Below are 14,859 nucleotides of genomic sequence, written 5' to 3'. Positions count from 1 at the left end.
TTGCAGCGCATTGCTGTGTCTTATCTGTTGGCAGTGCACTCGTGCTTTTTATTTCCTACTGTTGGAATACACTGCCAATTCCTCTGATGAAAGCATGCACTTCGCTGGTATATTGTGTACCATTGGAAGGCCAACAGAAGAGAAGCCATTTGAAATAAGTTTTATTTTTTCCAAGAACAAAATATAAACTTGGCTCCAACAACTCCTTATATAATAAGCCAGTGAAACTCTTCAAATATTTACAAAAGATAGAAAATAAATCATAAATAAATATAACCTGCTGCTGCTCATGAAAGACTGGTGCGGCCTCCCAGTAAAACTGTGGCAGTTTGACTGCCACATTTCTGTTTCTCTCTGAAGGAATCCTTAAAGACAACATTCACCTTAAAAGAGAAATCACAATGTTCCAATGGTCTTGGACAGTTCCAGATAAAAATGAAAAATCTATATTTAAGTGAGAAAATACAATATAAGACAGAATGTCAGCTGCTCCACCAACAGCAAATAATAGATAGAATATGATTAGTGACAGAATCCAGCAAAGTATTTGTGGGATACTGGCACATCCTGTGGTTGGAATTTGTTATTGCTAAAGGAAATACAGCTTGATGGATGTGTCCTGGAAGTGAAAGCATTTCTTGAGACTGTACAGTGATAAATACAGTGGAACAACTCTGTAGGTATAAATCTGTCTGTTGCAAAAAAAAAGCAAACATTATCATCTTATGTTTAGCAAGAGGAAAAAAGAAATCTGATGAGGTGCTTGAAACGGGTGCACACTGACCCCTACTGGTTAGTCATAATGAGGACAAGCAGCTCAGTCCTAATCAACCCCACAGGGAACTTTGTATTAGAAATACAATTAGTATTTAAACAAGAATTATACATAAAAACTTCCCAAAGAAGACTTTGATACAGCAATCTTTCAACTTTCAAAGTTTAGACTACATTATGTTTTTAACCTTAGGATGTTAAAATAGTATGAGCTTTTATTGTACAATTCCCATCACTTTGAGAGTTTAAGCAGAAAAAAGATTAACAGAATATCTTATGAGAAGAGTGCAAAAAGCAAACAATGTCATATTATGGCTTACTGATGTGAAAAATATGTATCCTAGTGAAAGCAGGAGCAGCCTTGTCATCTAGCGTCAGTTTTTTTTTTTTCACAGCTTTCAAGAGTCCAGTCTTTAAGCCACAATACTCAATCTCCATACCAGGTGAAGCAGCTGGAAACGACACAGCGGTTCCAGAGCAGGCACTTCAGTACTAGCTGTTCTGCTAACAGTCTGACTGGGATTCAGTTCAGTAGTCTTTTTACCGACTGGCTATTTGATGTGTCCCGGCCGCTCCCGGGCCTTGTGTTACAGGCACATGCTGCAGCAAAAGTCAGAAGACCCTCTCAGTTCCAGGTCTCCTCTGATAACTCCTGATGCATGAGTCTTTGCCCAAAATAATGAACGAGTCATTCAGAGAGCAATGATCTGTTGAGGTACGATCCATCCAGGGGCTCCATGCAGGTCCACAGGTCACTCTATTATGCATCCCAGACAACAATCTGTTTTGACTTAAATAGACCTGTTCAACTGTTGCCTAAAACAGAAAAACACATGAAAAAGCATAACGACACAGCTGCAGATGATTTAACAATTTAAACTTCTGTGTTTGTATTATTTATGAGTGTACTGGCCTGAATATAAGACAATATTTTCTTCTGTAAATTTGACAAAGTGGGCGCTGTTTTATTTCAGGACCACACAATTACGTATTCACAGCTTAAGTTATATTTTAATGGAGAGATTATGAGTGTAACGCCAGCTACTACAGAGTGTATGGGTTGATTGTACCCTCACACTGTGTCTAAACAGGAGATGTGGCGTGAAAAGCAGCAGCAGCTCCAGGTCGTTGGACCCAGTGAGGCCATTTCAGGGCGTTTTTGCAGGCTTTGTGAGGCCAAAACACAATCCCTGCAGTTGTGTGAATAAAACGCAGGAAAAATGACTTTAAGCATAAAAATACACTTTAGGTCATGTAAGAGTAAATCACAAGCTGTTACGCAACGTGTGTAGAGCTAGACTAAAATAGGGCTGTATCTGTTCCATCAGACGGATGACTGAAAAACATGTAGACACAACACGGTAGTTAAGTCTGTTTGTTGTGTGACTACAGTTCGTCAGCCCAACAAGTGTTTAGGCCAGTTGAATCTACAGGAGAAATAAATTCCTCATGAATAAAAAAAAATTATTCGGAAGCGCACCTCAACGACAAAGAAAATCTTACCAGCTGCTTCCAAGAGCCTGACAGGAGAGTGTGTGAGTATGTGACTTATGAACAAGTTTCTGTTTCACTTTACCAGAGAAAAGAAAAAAGTATGTGCTTATCCTTGGGCTAATTTTATTTTTTCTCAGCACCACTGATGCTATTTTGCATCTTTTTCCAAAAAACAAGTCGGACAAGGAGATGGTTGTTTTTTTGTCATGTGGGTCTTGTATTCAGATCAATACGATATTCTTAATGTTTAAACGTGGTGTATTGACATTTTCAATTTGAACTATTCAATAATTAAGGCTTCAGACTCACCCTCATCGTCAGAGTCAAACCCAAAGAGGTTTGAGCACTTCTGCAGCTGGAGATGACTCTGCAGATCCTCAGCACTGTTAAAAGTAGCAAAACAATTGGCACATCGTTGTCTCTGCAGAGTTGCTGGAACAGGAGTCTGCCCAGCGGGGGGATTTCTCTGATACGGCTGGAAAAGTGACATCTCCTTCCTCCGTTTTGGCATGGTGATGTACTTCTCATCAAGGTAAGCTGTAGGTGGCAGTCGCATGTATGGCCTCTTACTATATTTGGCAAGAGAGTCCTTACACATTGTAGATTTTAAATCTTCACTTGCCGCTTGTCCATTCATTATAACACAGTTACCAGAGCTGCTAACTGCAGATTGTGGTGTTTCCGCTGAAGTTTTTCCCTCCTCTATCTCTGCTTTGGCCTCAGTGGGTGGTTGGACTTCAGTTTTTGATTTTGCAGGCTTCTTAGATGCTGGTGGAACACCCTTATCTTTGAATTTTTTCTTGACTATCTTTGTGTCACCTTCTTTATGAATATTCTTGCGCTTCTTATTTGCTTTATTGGGGTCAGGTTTTTTCATATCATTAGATTTCTTTGACTTTTTTGTTACCTTCTGCGTTTTCTCTTCAGCGGCAGTGGGTGGAGAAGTCTTTGCATTTAAGCGGCTGGTAACAGCATGCATGGAGGGACCAGCGCTGTCAAGTGTTGCATCTGAGGCTTCTTCCTTAGCTTTTCCCTCCTCATCAAGAGTGCTCTTCGCTAATGCTGCAGGTGTTTTGGTCTCATCCTGTTGTTGGACTATGGATTTTGACTTGGCAGTCTTTTTCAAGGCGGATGTTTTTCCCAGGTCATTGCATGGCTGTTTTTTCTTGACTGTCTTTTTGTCCCCCTTCTTATCCCTATCTTTGTGCTTCTTTTTTGCCTTGCCTGAGTTTGAAGAACCAGTTTTAGCATTCTTTTCTTTATGTCTCTCTTTTTTCATGGTGTGTGATATCTTTTCCTCTGTTGTTACCTTCTGTGTTTTTTGTCCTGATGTGGTGGGTGGTGAGGCTCCCTCATTTAAGCTGTTGGGTGGTGCAGTTGCTTCATTTAAAATGTTTGCTGTAACAGCAGGCACTGTGTTACCAGTGCTGTTTTGTGTTGAGTCCATGTTTTCTGCCTTTGCTTTTCCATCCTCCTCAGCAGAATTTTCTACTACAACTGCTGCTGCTTTGGCTTCAACTTGTGGGACAGCAGATCTTGCCTTGGCGGTCTTCTTTGAGGCAGACTCTTGTTCTTTGAGGGGATATTTTTTCTTGACAGTCTTCGTGCTGACTTTGTTATTTGTAACCTTGTGCTTCCTTGACTTGCTGAGGTTTGACTCAGTTTGACTATCATTTTCTTTAGGAGAGGAGCGCTTTTTTGCTTTGTGCACTTTATTTATTTTGCCAGTGGTCACCTTCTGTGTTTCGTCTGCTGTGGTGGGAATGACTGATCGATTTAAACTATTATCTGTTGCAACAACTGTAGAGGTGTTATGCGAGGCCCCCTTTTGTTTAACATGACTCTTTTTCACTGATTTCTTAGTCTTTGATTCATCAACTGGTCTGTCTGTAGTTCTGACTACATCTTGGTCCTGCTTACTCTTTTCTTCTTCTGCTGCTGCTAACCTGTTGCTCGGATTTGAGTCCTCTGCTGCTTTAAGTGCACTTCCAAGTTGAGTAGGCTGCTTCGAATCCTTTTGCGAACCATTTTTTTCTTTGTCAGTGTCACTGTTTTGACCAGTAGAAGTGTTTTCATCATGCACAGCTTTCTTTGATTTAGGAGGACGACCTCTTCTTGCAGGACCTTTTGCATTTACTTTGATCTGCTTTTTCTTAAACTTCTGCCTCACTTTGCTGTTGTGTTTTAACAATGATGATGAGATGACTTTGTGGGTTTTGGGAGCTGCCAGTGTTGTATTAGTTACTTGCCCTTTTCTTAACGTCTGCCTTACTCTCAGATTAGGAACAGTAGGCTGTGCAGAGGTGTCTTTGTTGGAGAGATTCTTTAAGACATTTGAATCCTTTCCTGAATCCTCATTTCTCTCCTTCAACTCCGTTTCCAACACAGATGTTCCGACATTGGAGAGAGGAGGAGCCTTAACGTGTTTTCTTGATGACGAGTTATGTGTAGCCTTTCCTCTTAACTTACGAGCAGCCTTTAAACTCACAGTCTTATTTACAGAAGTGGCATCTTTTGGCTTATGATCCCCAATTTCTGCACCAGTTTGCTCTTTTGTGACCTTGTCTGGTTTTGTGGGTTTGGATGCATAATGCTCTTTTTCATGAAGGTTTAGTGCCCAGAGACAAATAAATAGTTGAGAACAACCAGGGAGGCAGCACACTGCCTGCAGCGGACTGTGCCTCCGGGCGTGGCGTCTCATTTCCATTCCGGTTTTGAACCTGGCAGTACAGCCTTGATGAAGGCAAGGATGCCGAGGAGTGATTCTGTGTCTTTCAACATGGTGCTGAAAGTGTTCGAAACTCCACAAAACCCTCATGCAAATAGAACATCTACCATTTCCGACATGGAAAGCCAGTTCTAAGGGTTTGAGCTCACCATTGTGATCTTCCAGAGCATGGTAAAGGAGTGCAACACGGTTTTTCGATAAGTCTGTAAACCAAGCACATCCATCCACAGGACAGCAAACTTTCTCTTCGACATCTTTCCCAATTTGTTTTGTGGCTGTTGTTTTGTGGACTGCCTCCTTCATTTTATCTTTAGTGGAACAACCAAACTCTTTCTCTACCTGAACTGAAGATGCAGAGGAGTACATCTCTACATGTTGGTTTTCTGGCAGCTCAGGATTCTCAGATCCATTACTTGTTCTTGCTTGGGAGATCTCCTGCTGCATAAGCGGCTGCTTCACTGTGTCGACCTCTTTCTTTTTGCCAACATGCCCATTTACCTTATGAACAGGAATTTCTCTATTAAGGTGCTTTGATGTGTTTTGTTTCTTTTCTTGTAAAAGCTGACCATCCACTGGCTTGTCATTAGATCTTAACTTTCTGGATTCAGGTGGGCTTGAATCAGAAGACAGAGCAGATTTCTTTGATCTCCCACTACTGCGACGACCTTTGGCAGAGGTTTTAGGTGTGGAAATATCTTTGGACTCCGAGACCCTGTTTTCTTGGACTTTGTTACCAGCTGACTCTTTGCTCTTCTTTAGCTTTTCTATATGATCAGAAAGGTGCATCATGGCCAGGAGGTCATCTTTGAACATCGTGCCACAGAACATGCACTCGTCTTTACGATAATGGAACATTGCATGTGCTACAACACGACTTCCCTTAAAGACCTTGTTGCAGAAGGTACAACAGAACTCCAACTTGGATTCCTCTGATTCTGGTGGTGTTTCCATAGCCTCACTGTTCTCAGGTGTTTCCAGAGCAATATCGTGAATTCCTCCTTTCCCTTTCCTCAGTTGCATATCAGCAACCGCGGAGGCCTCCCATTCTGGTACAGAGCAGCTGGAGGGAATCCGTATTTTGTGAGGTACTTTAGGTTTACCTACCGCTGTTGACTCCTTGGAAGCACTGTTCTCTGGAGCTCGCCATTTTTCATTCTCACAATCTCGAGCAAGTGCCTCAGGCGCAAGTTCAGTAACCATTTCTGTTACTAATGTCAGAGCAGATATGTCATTTATACTGTCCTGGTCTGTAGGTGAATAAGTAGCCTGAGTCTCTGATACCTTACTTAGAGTGACAATATTTCCTCTGGGGCTTGTGTCCCTTTCACAAGGAACACGTCCTCTCGAGTCTTTGGATAAATCCTCTGTGACATCCGCCTCAGCAATGCTGTTGCTGACTGTGGTGAGCACCTCTGTGTGAGTGTCTGCTTTTTCTTGGGCCACAGGAATTTTACCAGTTTCAGCCTGAAGGGAAAGTGACTTGAGTTCTTGTTCCCCATATATGAGAACATCGTGGGAGTGAGAGGCTGTTGGATCTGCAGCGCCAATGTTAGCTGTATTGGAGCCTGGAGGGATTTTATCAGTAACTATCTTCTGATTGTTGTCTTCAGTTGTGGTCTGCGACACTTCGGCTGAAGCTGTGGTTTTTGAGAGGTCTTCTACAGTTTGAGCTTTAGAGGCTTTATCTAACCTTGTATCACTCTGTGTCACTTTACCTGCTGCTGGGGTTTGTGAGGCAATAGTTACTTTCATTTCAACAGCAGGTTCTTCGCAGAGCTCTGTGGATGAAGCTGCGGTTTGAGCTTGCAGGACCTTATCTAACCTTGGGGCTTCTGTCACATCAGCTGCATTGTGTGATGCAGTGGTAGCTTCCATTTCAGCAGACTTTTCATGGAGCTCTCTTGATGAAGTAATGGAATGCAAGACTTTTGCTTTGCTTGGAGGTTGAGGGACCTTGTCTAAAACCTGGGGTTTTGTCAGTTTTGCTGATGCTGGTGTCTGTGGAGCAACAGTAACTTTCATTTCAACAGAAGACTTTACAGAGAGCTCTCTTGCAGCAGATGTCTTTCGTGAGACTGATTTTGTAGTTTGAGCTTGAGGGACTTTTTCTAAAACTGGAGATGCTGTAACTTCAGCTTCTATTGGTGTCTGAGAACAAACTCTGCCTTTCATCTCAGGCTTTTCACAGAGCTCTCTTAGTGGATCTTTAGGAGGACTTCCCTGCACAGAGGAGCGTGTGATTGTTGACACTGAGCCGTGAACATTCGACCCGTTACCTTTTCCTTTCTGCCGCCGAGCATAACAGTGCAACTGTTGTACAAACATTGCTGCATCCCGTGCTCTAAGAATAACCTCTTTGCGATGTACAGTCTTCACAGGTTGTGATGTGACAGGAAGCTTCACTGTGGGTTTGTAAAGAAGCACTTGGGGGAAGCCTCTCTGTCTGTTGCAAGTGTCCTCAGTAAACGTACCCATCAGTTCATTGTCTGGTAAGGAGAGCTCAAGAATTACTTGCGGAGGGGTGGCTTGTTTAAGACAGTCCAAAGACAATTCTCTCTGGTGCTTGTTGTTTTCCCTTGCCTTTAAATGAGAGTGTACTGAAGATTTGAGTTTTGCATTATTCTTGATCTGACCAGTTTCAGACCTCTTTACAACAGGAGATTGATGATCGTGTTGTTGATGTTTCAACCCATGCTTTTTGATCTTCAGAGGAGCACTGTTCTCTTCAAGAGTTCCTGAGTCTGCCAGAAGCCACTTGGGTTTCCTAATCCTCCGTTTTGGGGGGTTCTTCTCTGAGAGTCGTGTAGTGCGTCTATGTTGTCCATACCCAATGGCGACATTGTCCTCTATTCTGTCGAGCTGCCAAAATGAACGCCTCAAAGGTTCAGATGAAGTTTCCTTCAAAGGTCTTGATCCTTGGGTGCCTTTCTTCTTTACATCAAGATTTAGTCGTGTTTTGCCTGGGCCCACTTTCAGTCTTTTGGATGCTGTGTCAGTGTCATCTTTATGATGTCTGTCCTCTTTAAGGTGCCGCTTCTTTGCTGCTGCCCCTTTACTGCCTTTCTGACATAATGATGTGCTTGACCGGAATCCAAGCTCTTTGGTGCAATAGTTGTGGATCCATTTGTCCTCCATGATTTCTTCAAGGGCAGCACTAACCACTTTCTCACTCATCAACTTCAAACAATTGGTCCGCAAAGCAATGAGGTTCCAAAACTCTGGGTCAAAATAGAGGTCTTTCTTCAAGACCTGAGGAGAGACAGAAAAGAAAATGTTTTAGCACAACAATATGGGAAAAAATAGCAAGCAACAATGTTATGTACCAATTCTGTAATGGTCATCTGAACTGACTGAGAAACCCAAAATATGCTTTTCCTCTCACGTGATTTGTAACAAAGAAGCTCTACCTGAAGCATTTCAAAGCGAACATGATTTCCGATGGGATTGTTCTCCACGTGGTACTCCTGATCAGGATGCATGTAAAGAAGGTACACCATCTTGTAGGCCTCAACAGTGCGTTCGAGGAAGAAGACGAGAAGAGCACATGCCCGGGAAACCTCCAGGTCATTGGGAAGCAGGCCAGCAATGGTTTTGTAGATTAGGGACTTGGTAATGACATCACAGGGAAGGCAAGACTCCAGGGCATTAGCACAAAGCTCCACGCAGAACTGGATACCATCTTCACCCAGCTAGCAAGTTACAAACAAAGGAACTGATGAGATCCTAAAATCTTAATAATTCTACTCATATTTAAAAAAAAAAAAAAAAAAAAAAAAAAAAAAAAAAAAAATATCAGCTTATAAATATTCACTTCATTTCAAATTTCTGTCTCACCTCTTGCAGTATGGCTCTGATGAACGGGAAGATTGAGTTGACATTAGTGGCAGACAGCATCAGCTGATGACTCTCCTCAAGTAGGGCATCCTTGGATGTATTCAACCGACTATGAAGTTTACTCCATATAAAGACAAGATCACTGCAAAAAACAGAGTGAATAATTGTTCTTAATGCTGTATAACTTGGCAGCTATGATTTTTGTAGAAATTAGAAACCCCTAAATAGACCTCAGTTGATGTTATACACTGACTTCTTATTACATTAGCATCAAATTTTAAGTTTAGTTACCACAGATAGTACATATCTCCTCTGCGGAGCTGCTGGAAGAGGAAGGATCTGCTGAGGGCTAGCAGCAGGTCGTCTTTTTCCTCACACTCCAAGCTACAGATAATGTGAACTGCATCTTTACCATTAAAGTCATCCATCTGAAAGGACAGGAAAATCAGAAAATCACAGGTACTATCAGTTTAGCCCAAAAGATAGTTCTCATAAATATAGTGAACATGTGGTCTACTTATGTCGCATCCAAGCAAAATTCAGACAGAAATATTCTCGCCAGTTGACTGAAAGACGCTGTACTTTTATGCTTACAACAGTGACTCAACCCACCTCTTTACATAGGCGGTCATGCTGTGACGTTTTGTAAAGCCACGTGAGGTAGACCTGGAGGAAGAACAAGTGTTGTCCTGCTGTGGGATGCCGAGCACAACACTTAGCCAGGGCCATGGCCTCACTGACCCGCTCGCAGGATAAAAGGTAGCGCACCCGAAGCTCGAAGAACACCGGCAGCTCAGAGCTGATGCACCCATCCGCTACAGAAAGGCCAAGTCACAAGAGAGACAAATTAATGCTGCAAACATTAGCAGTAATTACAAGGAACAACCAGAGATAATGGAGTCCAAATTTTAGAATATGACCCCGTATGAGACATTAAATGAAGATAAAAAGAATAAATTTCATATAAAAATGGTAAATGAACTGCTATGTGCTACAGCAGCTGAAAATAAAGTGAAATTAAAACACTGAATGGACAGAGATGGCTTGTAGTTACATGTGGCTGACATGTTTCAGTGGTCAGAAAGTGTGAGATGAAGAGAGACAAAAAAACAATTTACTCTAACCTATAATGACAAATGACAACTGCAAACTAATGGTTTTAATGATTCTCCAAATCCACGGTTCGGGTCAGAACCAGGGTGCAGTTCATGCCTTGCTTTTGTTTTTTTTAATCTTTTTTCCCATGCTGCTGACTTGAATGTGGCCAGGGCGTCTGCAATCTGAAAGTTATTATACATCTTGAGCTGATTAAACTAGCCTTACTTTTACCGCAGGTGTGATCATTCGATCATGATTGGACCAAAATAGTCACATTACACATGCAGTGTGCAGACAATAAACTAGGTGTAATGTGTAACATTTACATAATATACGTCTTTCCCTATCTGTAAATAATTATAATTTTGTGATTTACATGTGTTATAGTGTTGATTATGAAATGAAAATGAGTTTTGTTTCATAAGTAATGTAATGAGAGCTTAACAGGCTCCACCTGCAGTGGGTTGGGGTTGGTTTCATCTTTCAGTATCGTGACACAAGATCATGGACGTTTTGATCATGGTTTCTGTCTCGCTTTCAGAATCATTATAACCCTACTACAAATGTTGAATATTTTACCCACCTTCATTCTGAGGTAAACTGGACTCACTGAGGATTGCCTGTAAGACTGAGCTGGCCCAAGGCCCGCCACCCTGAACCAAACACTCCACCTGAAGTAAGTGAACATTCTGATAACTCGCAAGGGCCAAATGACATTCCTGGAAGAGGGACAAGGAACAAAAAAAACACTGATGTATTATGCTAGTACCAGTATTTTGAAATAAATTAAATTAAATTAAATGTCCTGCCACAATAATGCTCTGAACGGTTAGGTGTTCTGTGAAGAACGAAGAGCTGTAAAATAAAGTCAAGTCAATAAAGTAAAATTTCTAATCTTTGATTCATCTGCACTTCAATCTCACCTGGAATGTAACAGTGAATTGTTTCAGTGGCTCCTGATGGAAGTCATCCAGGTCAAAGAACAGCAGCAACTCAAAAACACTCCTGTGACGAAATCAGAAATCACTGGCCTCCATCAACAAATCCAACTTTTAAAAACAGTGTAAACCAACTTTATACATACGAGCCGTTAGCCAAATTCACAGAAATGCAGTTGTTTATAGGGATCTAAAGGCAGTGGTAGTGGAAAAAAAGGCAGTGGAAAGCAGTTAATTGGGAAACTGAGGGAAACCCTGAGGGATAGAGGATGGAGGACAGAGAGTTTACGGATGGAGTAGGGTCAACAGCTGGCAGCATGCCAGGGGTTTTCCTGGCTCACAAATAGGTTTGTGTGAGCCAATGAACACAATCAACTTTCAATTCCATAAACATTGCCACCAACAGCCCAGAAAATGCTAGACCACTTCAGATGTGGCTGACAAATATATAAAAACAATATTTTTCTTTCTGTGTATTATGACATTGGTACTTGTTATTTTATAATACCTGTGTGTTTTATAAAGATAGTGTATATAGTTAATGCTCTGTTAATGTCTAGTGTGTATTTTTTCCTGGCAGTGTGTGATGTCTGCCAATTGCCTAATGGGCTGGAAAGAGTAAAGACTTACCCTAACTCTATTCATAAATAAACCAATGTCAAACTTGGATAGTGAAGCAAAATTGAACAAAGCAGTGATATGACCTTTCTGGCACTGCTCACATTGAAAGTTTTGAAACTCAGAGATGGTGACAGGAGGAGTTGAGATAGGAAAGCCTGGGGTTGTAGCTCTCTCAGTAGCACATTGTTCTGTTATCACCTACTAGAAATTCAGCAAGTTGTCTTTTGAGGTGTATCACAAGTTACACAATCATGTCTGGCACATGTTTATGTGACTGAACACCATGGGTGTCTATCACCTGCCTTCCACACTGAATAATAATGTAATAATAATAATAATGTAATACCCGAAACACTGTTGTTGTTTTAAAGCAGTAAATAAAATCTGTGGCTATTACTTTAGTGCGCAAAGACTGAAAGCCACCTCTTTAGGGAGGTCTGTGTACTCACAAGGCCAGACTACTGAGTGTGTGGAGCACAAGATCACAGTTTGATGTGAAGGAAGTGGAGGCTCTAGCAAAGTAGCAGAGAGCTATCTCAAGGATCCTGAGCTGAGGCAGTGGCACCTGCCAGCGAGAAGTGTACTCCTCCACCAGCTGCACAGAGAAAAGGCGAAACAAAGATAAGTCAAAAACAAAATTACAAGGACAATTAACAGTTTGTATCATTTAGCCTGTTTTAAGTTTGTGGTGATATTAGATGTTTTGACTGCAGTTATAGGTAAGCTGACGACATGTACTAGGCCTGGGGGAATTTCTGCAGTGTAATCAATAAAAACCAGTTAGAGCTGCAACAATTAGTGAATCAACGCAATATGTAATTTGCAACTAGTTTGATTATCGATGTTTTATACCATTGCAAATGTAATATATTTGGGTTTTGGACTGTTTGTAAGGCTAGACAGGACATTTTAAGACTTCAAAATAAACAATTATAGAGAAAATAATCAGCAGGCTAACTGATAATGAAAGGATCGCTAGTTGTAGCCATACCACCAATACCTTCATTTTTTATAACATTAAAACCCAAGAGAAAACAGACAGCTACCTAACTCACTGATTACCCTACAAAAAAGTAACAATCATGAGTATGCCTGAGCCACATTTTTGTATTATATTGCTCAAATGAAAACACTCATTGCACAGTGAAGGCAGACCGGGCACATTCATTATCTTAATGGGAACAGTTATGTCTGCAGCTTTCCCAATAGATACACTCTCACTACAATGCACAATGATAACATACGTAAGTCAAGGGCCTGTCTGCAAACAAAATGTGGCATTTAGCGCTGCTTCACACAATATTTACAGTTGACCTGCAAGATCATTAAAATACAATGAGATTATATTGACATTTTATAATGTGCTTATACATGATGAAAATCCAAGACATCACTCTTGTGCACCATTGCAATCCCTTCAATGTTAACTGTCAACAATGTTATTTTCAGGCTTTTTTCTGATCTGTGTATCTTGTTTCCATCATCATCCATCAAAGCATCACAACACTAGTTTGGCAGCTTAAACTGTGTTTATGTACTTAATTAAACTAAAATTAAAGTTTTAATGTACCGTCAGTAGCAAAATAAGAATGTATATGTTGGACCGTAGACTAGACTATTTTCCACTGTTAGTGAGTATGCTGTAACCTTATCTGTGAGTCTTATCTGATACAGTTGGATATTTACTTGCAATCCCCCACAACTGACATTAAATGCACATTTACACGGTATAAACGTTAAACGTTATAATAGCATTATGACATTTTCAGGGTAGGACGACATCTGGTTATCCATACTTCAACAAAACATGTTGTTGTTGAGGGTTAAGAAAGCTCATTAAAAAATTTCGAAGTTGGGCTTTGTAGAAAACGCTTGATAATGCAGGCTACTAATCGCATAGCAACCTCCAGTTAGACAACAGCTACGAAGCTAACATATTCATTAGTAGTTAAATGGTTACAAACGCATATTTTGGCTGCAAAAAGTTACCCAGACGGTGGCTCAGTTTGGTAAACATTCAGTGTACTAACTAAGCTAACTTGCAGGCAAATTCTGGGCTAGGTGGCTCAAGCGAATAGCCGAGTTAGCTTGCTAGCTGTACAGTGAACAGCCATTGTCAAGATATTAGTAATTTACTGAGTTGGACGCTTCGACAACATCAACTGAATCTGACACTACGTTATCGGACGTAATGTACAGAGGGCGTTACTGTAATGTAATTGTTTTTTCAGGCGAAAGCGAATAAGCTAGCTGCTAACGAGCCTAACTGCTAATGCTAGCCGTGTAGCGTCCAGTTCTGGGGGAGGGGAGTCGGCTAACATATATGCTCCTATCTTCGACAACAAGCCTGTCACCAACTTCAGCCACGGCTCCTTACCTTGCAAAAGTCGGAGCAGAACGGTTTACTGTCGTCACGCAACTCATCACTTGAGTGGCGGCTTAACAAACTCTGTAATTGTGTCTCTAGCCCCTCTAACTCGTACACACTGCCCTCCTCCGCCATACTGCCTGTCTAGCCTTGCTCGTAGCAGCTACCACACAACATACATCTCCACGGTCAACGACTTGCATTGACAGCGCTGATTGGATACTGCTAACGCACAGGGGCTCGCTCCTTCATAACACCAGAGTACGCCGAAGGAGAGCTAATTAGGGCGGAGTCTTACATACACTGTTAATCAAACGACCCCAATTATGCCCCGCCGACACGGTGCTACGAGAAGATTATTACATGCGCCACAAACCACATGGCAAACACAAACACTGTGCGTTAATGACTGTTAATATTTGCGTTCACGTCCCATTGTACAAACCAGGAAATATGATTGATGCAGCTGTTAGAATGATTTTGGTGTAAAAAAAAAACTGCATTACGAAGTATTTAACACAAATATCATTACTAATAAATCATTTACTCACAGTTTAATCATATTTATATCTTATTGACATAGCACATAAAATTATCAAATAATTATTTTTGACAGTTGTGTTTAGGTACATATGTAAACGTGTACAGCTTGCAGATTTAGTCTATCTAGAATCACCATAAAATTATTAAAACAGTAGTTCCCAGCAGTTGTTTTGAATAGAAGAAAAACTGAAATTTCGATAAAGATTTGATTTAAAAAGATAAAAAATTGTAAAAAAAATATCAATAACAGAAACCCATAGATTTCTTATCCTTATAATATTCTTGTGAGATTTAAGGGACATTGTTTAAAACTACCTAACCAAGGCAAAACCTAAACACATTTCATGCTAAGATGTTTTTAAATGCTACTGTAGCATGGAAATTGCATTTGATGCTAAATATGTCCCTTTATAATAATAGTGCTCTGAAGATATAAAAATATATCTCCTTGCCCTTCAGGA

At 40.9% G+C, this 14,859-nt stretch overlaps 1 protein-coding gene across 1 annotated transcript; it reads right to left on the bottom strand.

Moving 5' to 3' along the window:
• Positions 1–144: 144 nt before the first annotated feature.
• LOC111665366 (uncharacterized) lies at positions 145–14,049 on the bottom strand. The gene is made up of 10 exons (XM_023420356.2): positions 13,865–14,049; positions 11,937–12,082; positions 10,852–10,933; positions 10,512–10,647; positions 9,443–9,645; positions 9,122–9,258; positions 8,831–8,972; positions 8,404–8,685; positions 2,578–8,245; positions 145–1,590 (listed from the first exon to the last, which is right to left on the bottom strand). The coding sequence occupies exons 1-10, from the start codon at positions 13,988–13,990 to the stop codon at positions 1,580–1,582; spliced, it is 6,933 nt and encodes a 2,310-aa protein (XP_023276124.1). The 5' UTR covers positions 13,991–14,049; the 3' UTR covers positions 145–1,579.
• Positions 14,050–14,859: the final 810 nt, after the last annotated feature.

Source organism: Seriola lalandi, unplaced genomic scaffold (assembly GCF_002814215.2).
Source record: "Seriola lalandi dorsalis isolate HSWRI2012SDOR001 ecotype SW California unplaced genomic scaffold, Sedor1 jcf7180002054630, whole genome shotgun sequence".
Lineage (NCBI taxonomy): Eukaryota > Metazoa > Chordata > Actinopteri > Carangiformes > Carangidae > Seriola > Seriola lalandi.
The sequence above is the reverse complement of the archived record's forward strand: the minus strand, read 5'-3'. Positions and strand labels throughout refer to the sequence as shown.

Coding starts and splice junctions, on each gene's coding strand:
- LOC111665366 (XM_023420356.2), bottom strand. CDS start 13,990: ATGGCGGAGGAGGGCAGTGTGTACGAGTTAGAGGGGCTAGAGACACAA. Junction 9,259..9,442: donor ATGACCGCCTATGTAAAGAG/GTGGGTTGAGTC, acceptor CTGTCCTTTCAG/ATGGATGACTTTAATGGTAA. Junction 8,973..9,121: donor GGAGATATGTACTATCTGTG/GTAACTAAACTT, acceptor TGTTTTTTGCAG/TGATCTTGTCTTTATATGGA.